At 71.9% G+C, this 22,660-nt stretch overlaps 2 protein-coding genes across 2 annotated transcripts; both read right to left on the reverse strand.

Moving 5' to 3' along the window:
- LOC309451917 (microtubule-associated serine/threonine-protein kinase 1-like) lies at window positions 1–20,226 on the reverse strand (the record flags this gene model as incomplete). The annotated part of the gene is given in 35 exon segments (XM_082076615.1): window positions 1–29; window positions 971–1,033; window positions 1,118–1,252; window positions 1,868–1,955; window positions 2,241–2,938; window positions 2,941–3,120; window positions 3,598–3,767; window positions 3,843–3,979; window positions 4,517–4,639; window positions 5,266–5,498; window positions 5,955–6,116; window positions 6,337–6,441; window positions 6,444–6,496; window positions 6,691–6,824; window positions 7,613–7,722; window positions 7,797–7,919; window positions 8,191–8,292; window positions 8,579–8,744; window positions 9,024–9,156; window positions 9,385–9,523; window positions 10,646–10,854; window positions 11,590–11,678; window positions 11,764–11,825; window positions 13,106–13,223; window positions 13,961–14,062; window positions 14,696–14,902; window positions 15,063–15,138; window positions 15,674–15,837; window positions 16,614–16,692; window positions 17,102–17,168; window positions 17,171–17,173; window positions 18,789–18,874; window positions 20,022–20,044; window positions 20,046–20,054; window positions 20,188–20,226. Coding segments are annotated over 31 exon segments (3,750 nt in total). The 3' UTR covers window positions 1–29; window positions 971–1,033; window positions 1,118–1,252; window positions 1,868–1,955; window positions 2,241–2,591.
- Window positions 20,227–20,622: 396 nt separating this feature from the next.
- Window positions 20,623–22,614, reverse strand: RNASEH2A (ribonuclease H2 subunit A; the record flags this gene model as incomplete). Its single annotated transcript, XM_082076616.1, is given in 6 exon segments — window positions 20,623–20,720; window positions 20,759–20,915; window positions 21,385–21,509; window positions 21,965–22,012; window positions 22,015–22,048; window positions 22,465–22,614. Coding segments are annotated over 6 exon segments (612 nt in total), but the record flags the coding sequence as incomplete, so codon positions are not given.
- Window positions 22,615–22,660: the final 46 nt, after the last annotated feature.

A 22,660-nucleotide genomic window follows, 5' to 3' on the forward strand; every position in this document is an offset into this window, starting at 1 on the left:
CACGGACGACGTGCCCGCGCACCCGAAACCTGCGCACAGCGTCACCCACAGACCCACACACAGCCCGGGGACAGCGTCACCCACAGACCCATACACAGCCCGGGGACAGCGTCACCCACAGACCCACACACAGCCTGGGGACAGCGTCACCCACAGACCCACACACAGCCCGGGGACAGCGTCACCCACAGACCCACACACAGCCTGGGGACAGCGTCACCCACAGACCCACACACAGCCCGGGGACAGCGTCACCCACGGACCCACACACAGCCCGGGGACAGCGTCACCCACGGACCCACACACAGCCCGGGGACAGCGTCACCCACAGACCCACGCACAGCCCGGGGACAGCGTCACCCACAGACCCACACACAGCCCGAGGACAGCGTCACCCACGGACCCACACACAGCCCGGGGACAGCGTCACCCACAGACCCACACACAGCCCGAGGACAGCGTCACCCACGGGCCCACACACAGCCCGGGGACAGCGTCACCCACAGACCCACACACAGCCCGGGGACAGCGTCACCCACAGACCCACACACAGCCCGGGGACAGCGTCACCCACAGACCCACACACAGCCCGGGGACAGCGTCACCCACAGACCCACGCACAGCCCGGGGACAGCGTCACCCGCGGACCCACACACAGCCCGGGGACAGCGTCACCCACAGACCCACACACAGCCTGGGGACAGCGTCACCCACAGACCCACACACAGCCTGGGGACAGCGTCACCCGCGGACCCCAGAGCCCCCAGGGCCCCCCCAGACACACCCTGGGGACCCCATCACCCCACCAGCCCAACCCCACGGACAAGGTCCCCACGCGGCCCTGGGGACAGTGTCAGGGACACCTGGGACCCCCCCAGAACCCCCGGGGACAGTGCCACCCCGACCGGGGACAGCGCCACCCCGACCGGGGACAGCGCCACCCCGACCCCCGGCACCCACTCCCCCTCACCTTTGATGGTCGGGCCCAGCACCCCCAGCGCCCCCAGCTCGGACAGGACCCCCCGGTCAAACTCTGCGGGACGGGGGGGTCAGGGGGGCCAGGGCTTCCCCCGGGGTCAGGGGGTTGGGGGTCCAGGGGGGGGTCAGGGTGCGGTACCCTCGTGCCGGTGCGCGCGCAGCACGCGCGGCTGCAGCCGCTCGCGGCAGAATCGCCGCAGCTCGTCCCGCAGGAGCCGCTCGGGAGCCGAGAGCAGCGAGTCCAGGCACAGCGGGTCCCGCCACTCGAACCGCGCTGCGGCACCGGGGGCGGGGTCAGCACCGGGGGGGCAGCACCGGGGGGGGCGGGTCAGCACCGGGGGGGCAGCACCGGGGGGGCGGGGTCAGCACCGGGGGGCGGGGTCAGCACCGGGGGGACGGCGGGGTCAGCACCGGGGGGGACGGCGGGGTCAGCACCGGGGGGGGCGGCGGGGTCAGCACCGGGGGGGGGCAGCACCGGGGGGGGCGGCGGGGTCAGCACCGGGGGGGGGCGGGGTCAGCACCGGGGGGGCAGCACCGGGGGGGGCGGCGGGGTCAGCACCGGGGGGGGCGGCGGGGTCAGCACCGGGGGGGCAGCACCGGGGGGGGCGGCGGGGTCAGCACCGGGGCCAGCACCGGGGGTCACCGGGGGAGACACCGACGGAAGGAACCGAGGGCGGTCAGCGCCGGGGAAGAGACACCGGGGGTCACCGGGGGGGAAACGTGGGGAGGGACACAGCGCGGGGAGACCCGCTGTGGGGGGTCACGGGGGACACACCGGGGGGTCCCGGGGGTCAGCAGCCGCAGCCCCACGCGTGTGATTCCGCCCCCTCCCCGCAGCGATGGGGCCGGGGGGGGGCAGTGGGGGGTCCGGACCCCCGTCCCCACTCACCCTGCGCGGGGGGGCCCGAGCCCCCCCAGCGGACGCCGCTCCGGACCCGGCGCAGCAGCGGGACCGCGACTCGGAGCGCCATGGGGGCCTGGGGGCAGCGGGTCAGGGGACCCAGAGACCCCCCAGAGACCCCCCGGGATCCCCAGGGACCCTCGGGACCCCCCGGGATCCCCCAGGACCCCCCGGGATCCCCGAGCCGCCCCAGACATCGCCCGGGACTTCCAAGGACCCTCGGGATCCCCCGGGACCCCAGAGAACTCCCCAGAGACCCCCAGGGACCCCCGAGCCGCCCTAGAGAACCCCCCGGGACCCCCGAGCAGCCCCCACGGCCCCGGGACCCCCCCGGGCCCCCGACCCCGCGCTCCTCCCGCACCGTGCGTGTTCGGTGAACCCTCGGCCGTGACGTCACGGGGGCGGGGGGGGGCGTGTCGGGGGCGTGCCGGGGGGGCGTGGCGTTAACCCGCGCGTGCCCGGGCCGGGGGCTTCGGGGGTCGCGGGGCTGCGGCGCGTGGCGCGTGTCCCCCCGGCCGGCAGGAGGCGCTGCGCCCGGTGCTGTACACAAGTTTATTGGTCCCCGGGGCCCCCCCGCCCCCCCGTCCCGAGGGGGGGGCGTTGGGGGGGCGTTTGCATAGCGAGAACGGGGGTGGTGACGTCACACGGGGGGGTGTCACAGTATTAACCCTTCGCGTCCGGGGGGGGCCCCGCATGCTTGGGGGTCCCCCCGCTATTTACAGCCGGGGGGGCGAACGGGGGCGCTCAGCGGGCGGGGGGGGGCCCGCAGGTGCGGGGGGGGGCCCGGCGCCCCCTCCCCCTCCCCGGGCGCCACCACCACGATGGGCACCGGGGGCCCCCCCGCGCCCCCCCGCTCGTGCTCCTGCACGGGGCTCAGCGCCTTGGGCGGCTCGGGGGGGGCGGGCGGGGCCGCCCCCGCGCGGCGGGCGGGGGGCGCCGGGGGGGGCCCCTCGGCCGCCGCTTCCCCGTCCCACTCGGCCAGGCTCTGCAGCTCCGGCTTGCGGGGCGCCCCCCCCGGGCCGGGCGGGCGCTCGGGGGGGCCCGGCGGGGGTGCGGGTCCGGCGGGGACGGCGTGTGCGCCAGCGGGGACAGCGGGAGGCTCCCGGCCGACTTGCAGCGCGCCGCGCGGTGCTGCCGCTGCAGCTTCGGGCTCAGCCCCTGCAGGGAGCTGGGGCGCAGGTGCGGGCCGGCGGGGGACGGGGGGGCGCTGGAGCCCGGGGAGCTGCTGGGCGGGGACGGGCCTGCGGGGCGGGGGCGTCACCGGGGAGCGGGACGGGGACACGGGGGACACGGGGGACGCGGGAACCGGGGACGCGGGAACCGGGGGCTCCGCGGCTGCGGCTGCGCAGCGACCGCCCGGCCCCGCCCCATTGCCATGGCCCCGCCCCCGTTTCCATGGCCCCGCCTGTTACCTTGACCCCGCTCCGCCCCTGTTCCCGTGGCCCCGCCCCCGCGGCCATGGCCCCGCCTGTTACCTTGACCCCGCTCCGCCCCTGTTCCCGTGGCCCCGCCCCCGCGGCCATGGCCCCGCCTGTTACCTTGACCCCGCTCCGCCCCTGTTCCCGTGGCCCCGCCCCCGCGGCCATGGCCCCGCCTGTTACCTTGACCTCCTCCCGCCCCCGTTCCCCTGGCCCCGCCCCGTTCATACGCTCCCGCCCCTTTCTGCTGACCCGCCCCGTTCCCTGGCCCCGCCCCTTTCCGTTGGCCCCGCCCCGTACCCGGTTCGCTGGCGCGCGGCGGGTGGGCGGGGTCTCGCGCGCGCGCGTGCGTGGGGGAGGCGGGGAGACTGTCGGACGAGGAGAGCGAGCGGCTCAGTGACGTCAGCGAGCGGCTCGTGTGCAGCAGCGACGCCTGGCGGGCCAGGTGGCGGAACAGCGCGCTGCGCCGCCTGCCGGCGGGAGCGCGTCAGCTCCGCCCCGCCCGGCCCCGCCCCGCCCGGCCCCGCCCCCGGCCCCGCCCCCACCTCTCGGGGCCGCCCCCGCTGCCCGCGCGCCGGTTCCTCCGGGCCATGCGGGGGCGCGCGCTGCGGCGGCGGGCGGGGCCCAGGCGGATCGAGGTGTTCTCCAGGGGCGTCGTGGTCACCAGCACCTTGGAGCCGCTCTGCGGGGCGGGGCGTTAGGACACGCCCGCCGCGCCACGCCCACCGCGCCACGCCCTGCTCTGCCACGCCCACCGCGCCACGCCCTGCTCTGTCACGCCCTGCTCTGTCACACCCAACGCGCCACGCCCTGCTCTGCCACGCCCTGCTCTGCCACGCCCTGCTCTGCCACGCCCACCGCGCCACGCCCTGCTCTGCCACACCCACCGCGCCACGCCCTGCTCTGCCACGCCCTGCTCTGCCACACCCACTGTGCCACGCCCTGCTCTGCCACGCCCTGCTCTGCCACGCCCACCGCGCCACGCCCTGCTCTGCCACGCCCTGCTCTGCCACGCCCTGCTCTGCCACGCCCACCGTGCCTCACCCACCGCGCCACGCCCTGCCCCACCTCGCCCCACCCCCGCCAGCACCTGCCCCCTCCCGGTGACCCATCCCCCACACTGTGACTCCCAACTTGGCCTTGACCCCCCCGTGACCTCAGAACAACCTCTCAGCCCCAGTGACCCGCGATAACCCCTGTGACCCCGGTGACCCCTGACCTTGAGGATCAGCTCCACCACCTCGGTGTGCACCAGCCCGTGCACGGGCTCCCCGTTCACGTGGGTGATGAGGTCACCGGCACAGAGCCCCGCCTCCTGGGCGGGGCCACCCTCCTCCACGTGCTGCCGGACCACAATGCACCATGGGAACACAATGCACCATGGCCCCGCCCCCACAGCTCTGTACCCCCCCCACTGTCCCCACTGTCCCCAATGTCCCCAGTGTCCCCGCACCCAGACGATGTGCTGTACGCTGTACACGTCACTGTCCCCCATTGTCCCCATTGTCCCCAATGTCCCCAATGTCCCGTACCCAGACGAGGTGCTGCACGCTGTACAGGTCGCTGTCCCCCATTGTCCCCATTGTCCCCATTGTCCCCATGTCCCCCTGTCCGTACCCAGACGAGGTGCTGCACGCTGTACAGGTCGCTGTCCCCCATTGTCCCCCTGTCCCCATGTCCCCATGTCCCCGTACCCAGACGAGGTGCTGCACGCTGTACAGGTTGCTGTCCCCCATTGTCCCCCTGTCCCCATGTCCCCATGTCCCCGTACCCAGACGAGGTGCTGCACGCTGTACAGGTCGCTGTCCCCCATTGTCCCCATTGTCCCCATTGTCCCCATGTCCCCATGTCCCCATGTCCCCGTACCCAGACGAGGTGCTGCACGCTGTACAGGTCGCTGTCCCCCATTGTCCCCATTGTCCCCATTGTCCCCATTGTCCCCCTGTCCCCATGTCCCCATGTCCGTACCCAGACGAGGTGCTGCACGCTGTACAGGTCGCTGTCGCCCATGTAGACGCGGATGGCGCGCAGCGTGAAGCCGAAGCGCCGGCCGGGCCGGGGGATGGCGATGGGCGAGCGGGGGGGGGCGGCCACGGCGGGGGGGGCGAGTTCCCGGCCCGGGGAGGAGTCGCGGGACGAGGGGTCCGAGGACACGGAGCGCGGGGACATGGGGCTGCCCAGGGGGGACGAGCCGGGCGCCTCTGCGCCCCCCCTTGGCACCGCGACCTCTGACCCCGACCCCCACGGCACCACGACCTCCGACCCCAACCCCCCCACGGCACCACGACCTCCGACCCCGACCCCCATGGCACCGCGACCTCCGACCCCTGGAACCCCAACACCCCCATGGACCCCCAACCCCCCCCAGAACCCCCAATTCCCCCATGGACCCACCCCCCCGCCCCTCAGGCCCCCCCGCGCTCCCCCCACCCACGGGGACCCAGGAGAGACCCCCCCCACCACCCTCCAGGGGGACCCAGGTGACCAGGGACCCCACAGCCCGCCCCTCCCCCACCCTTGGGGACCCAGGTGTCCGGCGGGACCGAGGGGCGGGGGGACCCGGGGGGTCCAGGTGGTCCCTGGGGGCTCCGGGGGGGTCGGGGGGGATCCCGGGGGGTCTGGGGGTCCCGGGGGGTTGGGGTCCCGGGTGCACCCACCGCTGGGGATCGTGACCGAAAGCGCCGTCGCCGATGCCGATTTGGTGACTTTCCCGGGGCCGCGGGGGCTGCGCTTGTCCCCGCCCCCCCCCTCGGGAGGGGCCACCCCCGGGGGGCGCGGCCGCCGCAGCCCCAGCTCGGCCCGGGGGGGGGCGCGCTCCCCTGGGGGACACCGGATGGTGGGGACCCAGGCGTCCGGGAACCCCCAGGGACCCCCCATCCCCCGCAGGGGACCCAGGCATCCGGGAACCCCCAGGGACCCCCCACCCCCCACAGGGACCCAGGCATCCGGGAACCCCCAGGGACCCCCCACCCCCCGCAGGGGACCCACGCGTCCGGGAACTCCCCACCCCCCGCAGGGACCCAGGCGTCCGGCGCTGACCTGGCTCCTCGTGCCCGTCGGGGGGTCCCTCTCGGGGGGTCGCGGGGCGGGGGAGGGGTCCCGGGTCCAGCAGAGCCGAGAAGCGGTGCCGGGGGCCCGGGGGGGGAGGGGAGGAGCTGCTGTCCCCCCCCGCGTCCCCCCCTCGGCCCCCGGGCGCCTCCTGCGGGACACGGGGGGGCTGAGCACAACAACCCCGTGTCCCCATGTGACCCCCGTGACCCCCCCATGACCCCTGGTGTCCCCCTGTGACCCCCCTCATGTCCCCTCTGTGTCCCCCCCATTTTCCCCATGTCCCCCCCATGTCCATCCTGTGTCCCCCCGTCCCCCCCCGTCCCCCCCCGTCCCCCCACTCACAGCTCGGGTGACCCCCCGCGCCACCCGCGGTCACGGTCGCGGTCGCGGTCAAGGTCACGGTCACGGTCACGGCCGTTGTGTCGTCCCTTTGTCCCCTTGGGCTCCTGCGAGAGCTGCTCCAGGCTGCTGTAAACCTGCGGCACGGGGGTTGCACGGGGGTTGCGGGGGGTTGCACGGGGGTTGCACGGGGGTTGCGCGGGGGTTGCGCGGGGGTTGCACGAGGTGCACGGGGGTTGCGCGGGGGTTGCGCGGGGGTTGCACGGGGGTTGCGGGGGGTTGCACGGGGGTTGCACGGGGGTTGCGCGGGGGTTGCGCGGGGGTTGCGCGGGGGTTGCACGGGGGTTGCACGGGGGTTGCGCGGGGGTTGCACGAGGTGCACGGGGGTTGCACGGGGGTTGCACGGGGGTTGCGCGGGGGTTGCGCGGGGGTTGCACGAGGTGCACGGGGGTTGCGCGGGGGTTGCGCGGGGGTTGCACGAGGTGCACGGGGGTCATGTGAGGGTTTGCACACGTGGGGTCACATGAGGGGTCATGGGGTGCACACGAGGAGCCTGAATGGGGACACACGAGGCCCTGTCCCCCCATGTCCCCACACCCACTGTCCCCCATGTCCCCTGTCCCCCCAGGTTCCCCCGTGTCCCCCCATGTCCGCTCTCCCCCGTGTCCCCCATCCCCCGTGTCCCCCCCGTGTCCCCCCGTCCCCCATGCCCCCCGTGTCCCCCCATCCCCCATGTCCCCCCCGTGTCCCCCGTGTCCCCCCGTCCCCCGTGTCCCCCCCATGTCCCCCGTCCCCCGTGTCCCCCCGTCCCCCGTGTCCCCCCGTCCCCCATGCCCCCCGTGTCTCCCCCGTGTCCCCCCGTCCCCCGTGTCCCCCCGTCCCCCGTGTCCCCCCCGTGTCCCCCGTGTCCCCCGTCCCCGCCCACCTTGCTGAAGCGCGGCGAGCAGGACGAGAACTGCCGGATCTCCACGGGCTCGTCCTCCGTCGTGTCCTCGTCCTCGTAGGAGGCGGCGTGGGGGAAGCGCTCGGAGCGCGCTGGGACACGGGTCAGGGGTCACGGGGGTCACGGGGGTCACGGGGGGTCACGGGGTCAGGGTCACGGGTCTCACTGTCGAAGTAGCTCGTGTCCTCCTCCGACTCCAGGTGCGGCACGAATTCGGCTTTTTGGCGCAGCAGCCCCGTCCAGTCCAGCCCCGCGAAGAACGCGTGACCCTTGACCTCCTGCGCGCCCCCTGCGGGCAAGGGCGGGGTCAGCGGGGTCGCGGGGTCAAGGTCAGGTCAGGGTCTCACCCGCCCCCAGGTGCCGCAGCAGGTCGGGGTCAGGGGTCAGGGCCTCACCCGCCCCCAGGCGCCGCAGCGGGTCGGGGTCAGGGGTCAGGGGTCAAGGTCTCACCCGCCCCCAGGCGCCGCAGCGGGTCGGGGTCAGGGGTCAGGGGTCAGGGCCTCACCCGCCCCCGGGCGCCGCAGCGGGTCGGGGTCAGGGGTCAGGGGTCAGGGCCTCACCCGCCCCCAGGCGCCGCAGCGGGTCGGGCTGCAGGAGCCGTCCAATCAGGTTTTGCGCCTCAGGGGGCAGCGACTCCTCCCCCTCGGGCCACAGGATCTCGTCTGGACACACGGACACGGGGACACACGGACACGGGGACACGGGGGGACACGGGGTCACGTGAGCGCGGGGTCACGGCTGCCGACACCCCCACGTCCCCGTGTCCCCGTGCCAGGGGTCACCCCAACCCCCAAATCCCCCCCAAGTTTCCCCCATGCCCCCTGTGTCCCCGTCACACCACCCCCGAGTCCCCTACCCGAGACAACCCCCCGTGTCCCCCGTGTCCCCCCCCATGTCCATCCGTCTGTCCTACCCGAGATGCCCCCCGTGTCCGTGTGTCTGTCCTACCCGAGATGACCTGCCCGAACAGCTCCTCGGGGGTGTCCCCGAAGAAGGGGACGCAGCCCACCAGGAACTCGAAGAGCACGACGCCCATGGCCCACCAGTCCACGGGCTTCCCGTAGCCCTGGCGCAGGATCACCTCGGGGGCGATGTACTCGGGGGTGCCGCACACCTGCGGACGGACAGACAGACTGACACTGACAGACACACGGACACACTGACAGACACACGGACACACCTCGGGGGCGATGTACTCGGGGGTGCCGCACACCTGCCGCTGGGGTTGTGACACACGGACACGTGGACACACGGACACACCCAAACACACCTGCAGGGGCCAGCGTGACATGGACACGTGGACACAACTGGACACACAGACACAACGGACACGCGTGGACGGACACACCCGGCCCCGCCCCCCGGCCCCGGCCCCGGCCCCGGCCCCGCCCACCTGCTTGTCGCGGAACTCGCGCGCGTCCTTCTCCAGGTGCCCCTCGTACAGGTTCGTGGTCAAGCTCATCAGCCCCATCTTGGAGAGCCCGAAATCCGTCAGCTTCACGTGGCCCAGGGACGTGATCAGGAGGCTGCGGAGGGAGGGACCCAGGTGTCCGGGAGGGACCCAGGCGTCCGGGAGGGACCCAGGCGTCCGGGAGGGGACCCAGGCATTCAGGGGGGACCCCGGCGTCCGGGAGGGACCCCGGCGTCCGGGAGGGGACCCAGGCATTCGGGGGGACCCCGGCGTCTGGGAGGGACCCAGGCGTCCGGGAGGGGACCCAGGCATTCAGGGGGGACCCCGGCGTCCGGGGCCGTACTTGTCGGGCTTGAGGTCGCGGTGCACGATGCCGTAGTTGTGCAGATACTCCAGCGCCAGGACGGTCTCGGCGAAGTAGAGCCGGGCGAGCTCCAGCGGCAGCGCCCCGATGTGCTTGAGCAGCGTCGCGCAGTCCCCGCCTGCGGGCGCGGCGTGGGACACGGGACACGGGACATGGGACACGGGACATGGGACACGGGGACACGGGGACACGGGACACGGGACACGGGACACGGGACACGGGACACGGGACACGGGGACACGGGGACACGGGACACGGGACACGGGACATGGGACATGGGACACGGGACATGGGGACACGGGACACGGGGACACGGGACACGGGACACGGGGACACGGGGACACGGGACACGGGACACGGGACACGGGGACACGGGGACACGGGGACACGGGACACGGGACACGGGACATGGGACATGGGACACGGGACATGGGGACACGGGACACGGGGACACGGGACACGGGACACGGGACACGGGACATGGGGACACGGGACACGGGACACGGGACACGGGACACGGGGACACGGGGACACGGGGACACGGGACATGGGGACACGGGACATGGGACACGGGGACACGGGACACGGGACACGGGACACGGGGACACGGGGACACGGGGACACGGGACATGGGGACACGGGACATGGGGACACGGGACACGGGACATGGGACATGGGACATGGGACATGGGGACACGGGGACACGGGACACGGGACACGGGACATGGGGACACGGGACATGGGGACACGGGACACGGGACACGGGACATGGGGACACGGGACACGGGACACGGGGACACGGGACATGGGGACACGGGACATGGGACACGGGACACGGGACATGGGGACACGGGACATGGGGACACGGGACACGGGGACACGGGACATGGGACATGGGACATGGGGACACCGGGGGACATGGGACATGGGGACATGGGGCATGGGGACACATGGGGGGACATGAGGACATGGGGGCACGGGGACACACACCAAGGAGGACACGGGGAGACGGGAGCTCACGGGGACACACACGGGGTCACATTGGCCCCACATCCCAACGTCCAGCCCCATATCACCCCATACTGTCCCATACCGCCCTGTCCTGCCCGTATCGCCCCCATCACTCTGTATCGCCCCGTCTTGCCCCTTATTGCCCCCATCCCCCCCCATCACCCCGTATTGCCCCATATTGTCCTGTATCGCCCTGTATCGCCCCCCACGGCCCCACGGCCCCGCGCACCTTCCACGTACTCCATGACCATGCAGAGGTGCCGGCGCGTCTGGAAGGAGCAGAAGAGCCCGACCACGAAGGGGTTCTCGGCGAAGGTGAGGATGTCGCGCTCCACGAACGCCTGCTCCACCTGGTTCCGCAGCAGCAGGTTCTGCTTGTTGATCTTCTTCATGGCGAAGCGCTGGCGCGTGGCCACGTGGCGCACCAGGTACACGGCCCTGGGGACGGGGACAGCGTGGGGACACCGGGACAGCGTGGGGACAGCGTGGGGACACCGGGGACAGTGTGGGGACAGCGTGGGGACACCGGGACAGTGTGGGGACAGTGTGGGGACAGCGGGGGGACAGCGTGGGGACAGCGTGGGGACAGCGGGACAGTGTGGGGACAGCGTGGGGACAGTGTGGGGACAGCGTGGGGACAGCGGGGACAGTGTGGGGACAGCGTGGGGACAGCGTGGGGACACCGGGGACAGCGTGGGGACACCCCAGGGACATCCCAGCGCTGGTGCGTGGCCACGTGGCGCACCAGGTACACGGCCCTGGGGACGGGGACAGCGTGGGGACACCGGGACAGTGTGGGGACAGTGTGGGGACAGCGTGGGGACAGCGTGGACAGCGTGGGGACAGCGTGGGGACACCGGGACAGTGTGGGGACAGCGTGGGGACAGCGTGGGGACAGCGTGGGGACACCGGGGACAGCGTGGGGACACCCCAGCGCTGGCGCGTGGCCACGTGCCGCACCAGGTCCACAGCCCTGGGGACACCGGGGACACCATGGGACAGAGGACACCTTGGGGACACCACGGGGACACCCCAGGGACAGCCGCACAGCCTGGGGACACCCTGAGGGGGCGAAATGGGACCCTGGGGACACCTGGGGGGTCACTGACCAGGTATCCTGGGGACACGTGGGGACACGTGGGGACACCGGGACCCCCCGCCCCTCCCCCTCACCCGTAGGCCCCGTTGCTGATCAGTTTGATGGTCTCGAAGTCGCTCTCGCCCGGAGGCTTCTTGGGCCTGGGGGGGACGAGCCCGCGGCCCTGGGGGACACGGGGACGTCACGGGGACGTCACGGGGACGTGGGGGGACGTGGGGGGACACGGGGGACCCGCCCCCCGGACCCACCTCGGCCGCCTCCTCGGGGGTGTTGCTGCCGCCGCTGTCGGGATCCTCGCGCTGCAGCACCTCTGGGACACGGGACACGTGGGGACACGGGACACGTGGGGACACGGGACAGCGTGGGGACACGGGACACGTGGGGACACGGGACAGCGTGGGGACACGGGACACGTGGGGACACGGGACACAGGACAGCGTGGGGACACGGGACAGCGTGGGGACACGGGACACGTGGGGACACGGGACAGCGTGGGGACACGGGACACGTGGGGACACGGGACACGTGGGGACACGGGACACGGGACAGCGTGGGGACACGGGACACGTGGGGACACGGGACACGGGACACACGTGGGGACACGGGACACGTGGGGACACGGGACACGCGTGGGGACACGGGACACGTGACACGCGTGGGGACACGGGACACGTGACACGCGTGGGGACACGTGACACGCGTGGGGACACGGGACAGCGTGGGGACACGTGTGGGGACACAGGACACGGGGACAGCGTGGGGACACGGGACACGGGACACGCGTGGGGACACAGGGACAGTGTGGGGACACGGGACATGGGACACGGGACACGCGTGGGGACACGTGTGCACCCCCACACATAACACCCCACACGCCCTGTGCGCCCACACGCGTGTGCACTCACGGGGGTCACACACTCACGGGGGTCACACACTCGCACACTCGGGGGGGGGTCACACCCGCACTCACGGGGTCACACTCGCGCACTCACGGGGTCACACCCGCACTCACGGGGTCACACACCCGCACTCATGGGGTCACACTCGCACACTCACGGGGTCACACTCGCGCACTCACGGGGTCACACTCGCACACTCACGGGGTCACACTCGCACACTCACGGGGTCACACTCGCGCGCTCACGGGGTCACACTCGCGCACTCACGGGGTCACACACTCGCACTCACGGGGTCACACTCGCACACTCACGGGGTCACACTCGCACTCACGGGGTCACACACTCACACTCACGGGGTCACACTCACACACTCACGGGGGTCACACACTCGCACACTCGGGGGGGGTCACACTCGCACTCACGGGGTCACACTCACACTCACGGGGTCACACTCGCACACTCACGGGGGTCACGGGGTCACAGCCGCACTCACGGGGGTCACACACTCACGGGGTCACACTCGCACACTCGGGGGGGGGTCACACCCGCACTCACGGGGTCACACTCGCGCACTCACGGGGTCACACCCGCACTCACGGGGTCACACTCGCACACTCGGGGGGGGGTCACACCCGCACTCACGGGGTCACACTCGCACTCACGGGGGTCACGGGGTCACAGCCGCACTCACCGGGGAGCCCCCGCAGCCCCAGCTGCCCCGTCAGGTACCGCGGGACGTCCCCCCGCAGCCCCCCCCGCGCCGGGGGCTCCGCGCTCAGCGCCTGCTGCAGCTCGGCCGGGTCCAGCTCCTGCGCACGGACGGGCGCGCGTGCAAGGGACGCGCGTGCAAGGGACGCGTCAGTGTGCAAGGGACGCGTGTGCAAGGGACGCGTCAGTGTGCAAGGGACGCGTCAGTGTGCAAGGGACGCGTGTGCAAGGGACGCGTCAGTGTGCAAGGGACGCGTGTGCAAGGGACGCGCGTGCAAGGGACGCGTCAGTGTGCAAGGGGACGTGGGCAGAGGGACACCCCCCAGGGAGGTCCCAGGGGTCCCAGGGGGGTCAGTGGGTGGGGGGTCCCAGGGGTCCCGGGGGTCCCGGGGGGTCAGTGGGTGTTGGGGTCAGTGGGTGTTGGGGTCAGTGGGTGGGGGTCCCGGGGGGTCAGTGGGTGTTGGGGTCAGTGGGTGGGGGGTCCCGGGGGGGTCCCGGGGGGTCAGTGGGTGTTGGGGTCAGTGGGTGGGGGGTCCCGGGGGGGTCCCGGGGGGTCAGTGGGTGTTGGGGTCAGTGGGTGGGGGGTCCCGGGGGGTCAGTGGGTGGGGGTCCCGGGGGTCCCGGGGGTCCCGGGGGGTCAGTGGGTGTTGGGGTCAGTGGGTGTTGGGGTCAGTGGGTGGGGGGTCCCAGGGGGTCAGTGGGTGGGGGTCCCGGGGGGTCCCAGGGGGTCAGTGGGTGTTGGGGTCAGTGGGTGTTGGGGTCAGTGGGTGGGGGGTCCCGGGGGTCCCGGGGGGTCAGTGGGTGGGGGTCCCGGGGGTCCCGGGGGTCCCGGTCTCACCAGGCACTCGAGCAGCCGCGCGGGGCGGGAGATGATGATGAGGAGCCGCTTCACCAGCTGCGTGATGAAGGCCAGGTCCTCGGACTCGGAGCGCTCGTACGCCTGGGGACGGGGGGCGCGGGGTCAGGGGTCACGGGGGCCCCGGTGCCCGTCGGGTGCCCCCGGTCTGAGTTGGGCTCTGCGGCTGCTCCTGGGCCCGTCCGGGGCCCCGCGGCTCCCGCTGGTCGGCGCCGGCCACCATTGGTCCCCATTGGGTCCCGTTGACCCCCATTGGTCTCCATTGCCCCCTGTTGGGTCCCATTGCCCCCATTGGGTCCCATTGCCCCCCATTGGGTCCCATTGGGTCCCGTTGCCCCCCGTTGGGTCCCGCTGCCCCCCGTTGGGTCCCGTTGCCCCCCGTTGGTTTCCATTGGCCCCCATTGGTCTCTGTTGCCCCCTGTTGGGTCCCGTTGCCCCCCGTCGGGTTCCATTGGCCCCCATTGGTCTCTGTTGCCCCCTGTTGGGTCCATTGCCCCCATTGGTCTCCATTGCCCCCTGTTGGGTCCCATTGCCCCCTGTTGGGTCCCGTTGCCCCCTGTTGGGTCCCGTTGCCCCCGTTGGGTCCCATTGCCCCCTGTTGGGTCCCGTTGCCCCCATTGGGTCCCATTGCCCCCTGTTGGGTCCCGTTGCCCCCTGTTGGGTCCCGTTGCCCCCTGTTGGGTCCCGCTGCCCCCGCGGGGTCCCCGCGCCGCTCACGTCCTGCAGCAGCCGCTCCATGTTCTCCTGCAGCTGGTAGAAGTAGCCGGCGCTGAGCAGCCCGTGCCGCGCCTTGGCCAGGCAGTCGCGCGCCAGCTCCGCCAGCTGGTGCTGGATGAAGCTCAGCGCCCCGTCGGGCAGCGGCGCCCCCCCGGGCCCGCAGCCGCGCACGAACTCCTCCAGCCGCTCCTGCATCTGCGCCGCGGCCTGCGGGCGGGACCGTCACCCGGGACCCCCGGGACCCCCCAGGGACCCCCGGGAACCGTCACCCCCAGGGACCCCCCATGAGCCCCCCAGGGACCCCCCAGGACCCCTGGGACCCCCCCACCCCATCCCCCCAGTGCCACCCCCTCCCCGGCGCCCCCACCTTGGGCAGCCGCTCCCGGTACACGTGGTTCATCAGCACGATCTCGTTGTCGTGGGACGAGGGCGACCGGCCGGGGCTGCGGGCACAACCGGCCCCGGGTCCCCAACCGGCCCCAACCGGCCCCGGGTCCCCAACCGGGCACAACCGGCCCCGGGTCCCCAACCGGCCCCAACCGCCCCCGGGTCCCCAACCGGCCCCAACCGGCCCCGGGTCCCCAACCGGCCCCAACCAGCCCCCGGGTCCCCAACCGGCCCCAACCGGCCCCAGGGTCCCCACAACCAGCCCAGTGTCCCCAACTGTCCCCCAGTGTCCGCAGTGTCCGCAGTGTCCCCAGTGTTCCCACAACAGCCCCCAGTGTCCCCAACCATCCCCGGCGTCCCCAACCGGCCCCAGTGTCCCCACCCCCATAGTGACCCCGACCCCTTTTGTGCCCCCCCATGACCCCGCTCCCCATGTCCCCCCATGACCCCATGACCCCCACCCCCATAGTGACCCCACAATGTCCCCAAAGCCCCGTGGCCGCTCCCCAGGGGCCCCAAGTCCCCCCGTGACCCTGTGTCCCCCACCCCCACGGTGACCCCAAGTCCCCCCGTGACCCCCCGTGACCCCACCTGAGGCTGCGGGACCTGGGCCGCGGCCCCGCCCCCCCCCGGGCCCCGCCCCCGTCCCGCGCGAGCCCGTCGGAGCTGCCGAAGTGGCGGGACAGGAAGCGCAGCTCCTCGGGGGTGGGGCGGGCGGGCAGCTGGTGCAGCCGCTCCTGCGACGAGCACGAGGACTGCGGGCGGTCACGTGTCACCGGGGGCACCGGTGACACCCCCGGACACCCCCGGACACCCCCCGGACACCCCCTGTGACACAACCCCCGGACACCCCCCGGACACCCCCCGGACACCCCCCCGGACACCCCCTGTGACACAACCCCCGGACACCCCCTGTGACACAACCCCCGGACACCCCCCGGACACCCCCCGGACACCCCCTGTGACACAACCCCCGGACACCCCCCGGACACCCCCTGTGACACAACCCCCGGACACCCCCTGTGACACAACCCCCGGACACCCCCCGGACACCCCCCGGACACCCCCTGTGACATCCCCTGTGATACAACCCCCGGACACCCCCCGGACACCCCCAGACACCCCCGGTGCAGCCGCTCCTGCGACGAGCACGAGGACTGCGGGCGGTCACGTGTCACCGGGGGCACCGGTGACACCCCCGGACACCCCCGGACACCCCCAGACACCCCTGTGACACAACCCCCGGACACCCCCCGGACACCCCCGGACACCCCCCCGGACACCCCCGGTGCAGCCGCTCCTGCGACGAGCACGAGGACTGCGGTGTGCGGGTCACGTGTCACCGATGACACCCACAGTGTCACCCACACTGCGCCCCACGCCACCTCCCCCAGGCCCCCACAGACCCCCCCTGTGCACCCCAGGACCCCCCGGACACCCCATGGGGACCCATGTCCACCTGGGACGAGTGTCCCCACGTGTCCCCACCGGGGTGTCCCCACGTGTCCCCACCGGGGGTGTCCCCACTCACCGACACGGTGGAGCTGGGGGTGTTGGTGCCATAACCGGAGGACGGGAGCGAAGCCAGAGACCAGCGGCGCCCATCGGGCCTGGGGGTCAGGGACCCAGGCGTCCGGGAGAGCCCCCCGCCGCCCCCCGGACGCCTGGGTCCCTGCCAAACACCTGCGTCCCTTCCCAAAGGCCCAAGTTCCCCGGGACACCTGGGTCCGTCCCGAACGCCTGGGTCCCTCCCGGACGCCTGGGTCCCTCCCGGACGCCTGGGTCCCTCCCGAACACCTGGGTCCCTCCCTGACGCCTGGTCCCTCCCGAACACCTGGGTCCCTCCCGGACGCCTGGGTCCCTCCCGAACACCTGGGTCCCTCCCTGACGCCTGGGTCCCTCCCGAACGCCTGGGTCCCTCCCGAACACCTGGGTCCCTCCCGGACGCCGGGGTCCCTCCCGGACGCCGGGGTCCCTCCCGAACACCTGGGTCCCTCCCGGACGCCGGGGTCCGCTCACCGGCGCGAGGAGAAGGAGAAATGCGCGGGGTTGCTGGGGGAGAAGTTCCGGGGACTGTCCAGGGGCTGTTCCCTGGGGGGACACGGCGGTGACGTCAGCGCCGCCCCGCCCTGACAGGCCCCGCCCACAGCGGGGGCGGGGCCAAAGGGACGCAAGTGACCCGGGGCGGGGGGGGGGTCACATGGGGGGGGGGGTTGGGGGTGTTTTTGGGGTTTGGGGTCTCACCGATGTGTTCTGGGGGGGGTTGGGGTGTTTTTGGGGTGTTTTGGGGTTTGGGGTCTCACCGATGTGTCCCGGGGGTTCGGGGGGGGGGTTGGGGTGTTTTTTGGGGTGTTTTGGGTGGTTTTGGGGTGTTTTGGGGGTTTCGGGGTGTTTCGGGCTCTCACCGATGTGTCCTGGGGGTTCGGGGGGGTGGTTGGGGTGTTTTGGGGTGGTTTTGGGGTGTTCTGGGGTGTTTTGGGGTGTTTTGGGTGGTTTGGGGTGTTTTGGGGTGTTTTGGGGATGTTTTTGGGGTGTTTTGGGTGGTTCGGGGGGTCTCGGGGTCTCACCGTGTGTCCCGGGGGTTCGGGGGGGGTGGGGGTGGTTTTGGGGTGTTTTGGGGTGTTTGGGGTGGTTTTGGGGTGGGTTTTGGGTGTTTTGGGGTGGTTTTGGGGTGTTTTGGGTGGTTTTGGGGTGTTTGGGGTGGTTTTGGGGTGGTTTTGGGTGTTTTGGGGTGGTTTTGGGTGTTTTGGGGTGGTTTTGGGTGGTTTCGGGATGTTTTGGGGTGTTTTGGGCGGTTTCGGGGTCTCACCGATGTGTCCCGGGGGTTCGGGGGGGGGGTTGGGGTGGTTTTTGGGTGTTTTGGGGTGTTTTGGGGTGGTTTTGGGTGTTTTGGGTGTTTTGGGGTGGTTTTGGGTGTTTTGGGGTGGTTTTGGGGTGTTTTGGGGTGGTTTTGGGTGGTTTCGGGGTGTTTTGGGGTGTTTTGGGCGGTTTCGGGGTCTCACCGATGTGTCCCGGGGGTTCGGGGGGGGGGTTGGGGTGGTTTTTGGGTGTTTGGGGTGTTTTGGGGTGGTTTTGGGTGTTTTGGGGTGGTTTTGGGTGTTTTGGGGTGGTTTTGGGTGGTTTCGGGGTGTTTTGGGGTGTTTTGGGCGGTTTCGGGGTCTCACCGATGTGTCCCGGGGGTTCGGGGGGGGGTTGGGGTGGTTTTTGGGTGTTTTGGGGTGTTTTGGGGTGGTTTTGGGTGTTTTGGGGTGGTTTTGGGTGGTTTCGGGGTGTTTTGGGGTGTTTTGGGCGGTTTCGGGGTCTCACCGATGTGTCCCGGGGGTTCGGGGGGGGGGTTGGGGTGGTTTTTGGGTGTTTTGGGGTGTTTTGGGGTGGTTTTGGGTGTTTTGGGGTGGTTTTGGGGTGTTTTGGGGTGGTTTGGGTGTTTGGGGTGGTTTTTGGGGTGTTTTTGGGGTGGTTTTGGGTGGTTTCGGGGTGTTTTGGGGTGTTTTGGGCGGTTTCGGGGTCTCACCGATGTGTCCCGGGGGTTCGGGGGGGGGGGTTGGGGTGGTTTTGGGGTGTTTTGGGGTGTTTTGGGGTGGTTTTGGGTGTTTTGGGGTGGTTTTGGGGTGGTTTTGGGTGTTTTGGGGTGGTTTTGGGGTGTTTTGGGGTGGTTTGGGTGGTTTCGGGGTGTTTTGGGGTGTTTTGGGCGGTTTCGGGGTCTCACCGATGTGTCCCGGCAGCGGCGAGTGCGGGCGCGGGAGGGTGGGGGAGGTGCTGCTCAGGATCAGGCTCTTCCGGTTCGCGCGGCAGCTGGGGGGGAGGGGCGGGGTCCGTGGGGGAGGGGCGGGACCCCCACGGCCCCTCCCCCCACGGCCCCTCCCCCGGGCGCGTCCCAACGAGGCCCCGACACCCAAAGGTGCCGGGGGGGGAGGGGGATGAAGATGAGGATGATGATGGGGGGGGAGGGGACGAAGGTGGCGATGATGAGGATGAGGATGATCGGCCCCCCCGAGGGGGTGATGGGGGGGGTGAGGATGAGGATGGGGGGGTGATGGTGATAACGATGCTGATGAAGATGCCGCCGGGGGGGGGGATGATGATGATGCTGATGATGGTGGGGGGGAATGAGGATGCTGATGAAGATGCTGCCGGGGGGGATGATGAAGATGATGATGCTGATGAAGGTTCCGGCGGGGGGGATGAGGATGATGCTGATGAAGGTTCCGGCGGGGGGGATGAAGATGATGCTGATGAAGGTTCCGGCGGGGGGGGGATGAAGATGATGCTGATGAAGGTTCCGGCGGGGGCGATGAAGATGATGATGCTGATGAAGGTTCCAGCGGGGGGGATGAAGATGATGCTGATGAAGGTTTCCGCGGGGGGGGGATGAAGATGATGCTGATGAAGGTTCCGGCGGGGGGGATGAAGATGATGCTGATGAAGGTTCCGGCGGGGGGGGATGAAGATGATGCTGATGAAGGTTCCCGGGGGGGGATGAGGATGATGATGCTGATGAAGGTTCCGGCGGGGGGGATGAAGATGATGCTGATGAAGGTTCCGGCGGGGGGGGATGAGGATGATGATGCTGATGAAGGTTCCGGCGGGGGGGGATGAGGATGATGATGCTGATGAAGGTTCCGGCGGGGGGGGATGAAGATGATGCTGATGAAGGTTCCGCGGGGGGGGATGAGGATGATGATGCTGATGAAGGTTCCACGGGGGGGGATGAAGATGATGATGCTGATGAAGGTTCCGCGGGGGGGCGCGTTCCCGGTACCTCTTGCTGCGGCGGAACATTCTGCAGCTGCCGCCGGGGGGGGGGACGCGGCGGCAGCGGCTGCAATGGGCGGGGGGGGGCGGGGCGGGGCGGGGGCCGGGGGGGCGGTTTGGGGGATATGGGCGCGGGGGGGCGGTGTGGGGGGGGCAGTTGGGGGATATGGGCGGGGGGGGGTCTCACCTGCTGCTTTTCCGCGGCAGCGGGCAGCTCCTTCTGCAAAACGGGGAGAGTGGGGGGGCCGGACCCTCCGGACCCACCCGGACCCCAAACGGCCCCACCCGCAGCGCTGGGGGGCCCCGGGCCCGGCCCCCCGGTCCCGACCCCCCCGTCCCGGCCCCCCCCGGACCTGCAGCCGCCGCCGCCGCGTCGCTCCCGCCTCGTCCATGGCGCGGGGGGGTCCCGGTCCCGCCGCCCCGGCCCCCCTCAGCCGCCCGGCGCCATCGCGGGACCCCCGCCTGGCCCCGCCCCTCCGGCCCCGCCCGCCTGGCCCCGCCCCCGCAGCCGCGCCCCGCCTGGCCCCGCCCCCCGCCCGCCCCCCGGGACCCCAGGTGTTCGGGGGGGGAGAGGCGGCCACACCCTGGACGGGGAAAACACCCCCCCCCCCCCCCCCCCCCGCGCTGTCCGCGGTGCTGAACCGGCCTGGACGCCTGGGTCCCTCCCGGACGCCTGGGTCCCCCCCCGATTCACCCCCAGTCCCCGGGACCGGGGCTGCGGTGCCACCGGGGGCGATTGGCGGCGGGGGGGACACACAAACCCCCAAACCCCCCCGGAAAAAGAGTTTTCACTGCTCTTTGTTAAAAAAAAAAAGAGCTTTTGGCTTATTGGGGTCCCGGCAGGGGGGGTCGGGGGGTCCCCGTTTCGGGGGGGGGTCCCGTTTCCGGGGAGGTCCCGTTTCCGGGGGGGGTCCCCGTTTCCGGGGGGGGGTCCCGTTTCCGGGGTCACAGGTCGCTCAGGCTCCGCAGGCTCCGCTCCTGGAAGAACCGGTGGGGGGCGCGGGGGGGCGGGCGGGGCCCCGGAAGTAGCGGGAGGAGCAGCGCGCGGGGGGGGCGGGGCGGCCGCGGGGGCCTCGTCAGCCTGGGGGCGGGGGGGGGGTCAGGGGACCGGGGGGGGCACAGGGACCCCCCCAACCCCCCCCGGCACCGACCGGACCCCAGACACAGGGACCCCCAATGTGACCCCCCCAATGTGTCCCCCCGTGTGACAGTGACCCCCCCGTGTCCCCCCATGTGCCCGTGTCTCATCTGTGACCGTGACCCCCCGCTCCCGCAGCAGCTCCCCCACCGTCCCCCATGTCCCTGTGACCCCCCATGTCCCCGTGTCCCCGTGTCCCCGTGTCTCACCAGGTGACCGCCACCCCCGCTCCCGCAGCAGCTCCTTCGCCGTCCCCCGTGTCCCCATGTCCCTGTGACCCCCCCGTGTCCCCGTGTCCCCATGTCCCTGTGTCCCCGTGTCCTCCCACCAGGTCACCGCCACCCCCCGCTCCCGCAGCAGCTCCCTCGCCGTCCCCCGTGTCCCTGTGACCCCCCCGTGTCCCCGTGTCTCACCAGGTCACCGCCACCCCCCGCTCCCGCAGCAGCTCCCTCGCCGTCCCCCAGCTGAACCGCACGAACCGCGGGAACCCGAACACGGGCTGGAGCTGCCGGCGCAGCCACGCGCGGGTCTGCGGGTCTGGGGTCAGAGGTCACAGGGGTCATGGGGGGTCATGGGGTCACAGGAGTCACGGTACCCTCATACCATTGGGGTCCCCCCATCCCCCCTCACCATTGGGGTCCCCCCCCGTCCCCCCCTCACATTGGGGTCCCCCCCGGTCCCCCTCTCACCACTGGGGTCCCCCCATCCCCCCTCACCGTTGGGTCCCCCCATCCCCCCTCACCGCTGGGTCCCCCCATCCCCCCTCACCGTTGGGTCCCCCCATCCCCCTCACCGTGGGTCCCCCCATCCCCCTCACCGCTGGGTCCCCCCATCCCCCCTCACCGTTGGGTCCCCCCATCCCCCTCACCGTGGGTCCCCCCATCCCCCTCACCGCTGGGTCCCCCCATCCCCCTCACCGCTGGGTCCCCCCATCCCCCCTCACCGTTGGGTCCCCCATCCCCCTCACCGCTGGGTCCCCCCATCCCCCTCACCGTTGGGATACCCCGACCCGTAGTCCCGGGCCATGTCGGGGTCCTCGGGAAGCGCCAACGGGCGACGGCGCGATCGCGGGCGACCTGGGGCACGGGGTTCACGGGTCATGGGGGGCGCAGGGGTCAGGGGGCGCAGGGGTCAGGGGGCACAGGGGTCAGGGGGCGCAGGGGTCAGGGGGCACAGGGGGTCGGGGTCCCGCCACCCACAAAACTCATTGTCTTGGGGGTCCCACCTTGGCGCGGACCCTGGAGGGGTCTTGGGGGTGTCGGTGATTTGGGGGGGCTGTTTTGGGGGTTATTTTGGGGTCCCACCTTGGCGCAGATGCTGGGGGGGTTTTGGGGGGGTCAGTGATTTTGGGGCCCCACCTTGGCGCAGATGCTGGGGGCTGTTTTGGGGGGGTCAGTGATTTGGGGGGGTTATTTTGGGGCCCCACCTTGGCGCAGATGCTGGGGGGGTTTTGGGGGCTGTTTTGGGGGGGTCAGTGATTTTGGGGCCCCACCTTGGCGCAGATGCTGGCCGCGCTGACCACGGCGAAGGTGCCGTCGGCTTTGGGGCGCACGGTGACCCCCAGGCCCGGGAAGCGGCCGCGCAGCTTCGCCGCGTATTTGTCAGCGGGACCCACGGTGTCCACGAACACCTGGGGGCCAAGTCACCCACGGACCCCGACACCCACGGACCCCGACACCCACGGCCCC

This window comes from Streptopelia decaocto (assembly GCF_964273445.1).
Source record: "Streptopelia decaocto genome assembly, contig: HAP1_SCAFFOLD_2092, whole genome shotgun sequence".
Classification (NCBI taxonomy): Eukaryota; Metazoa; Chordata; class Aves; order Columbiformes; family Columbidae; genus Streptopelia; species Streptopelia decaocto.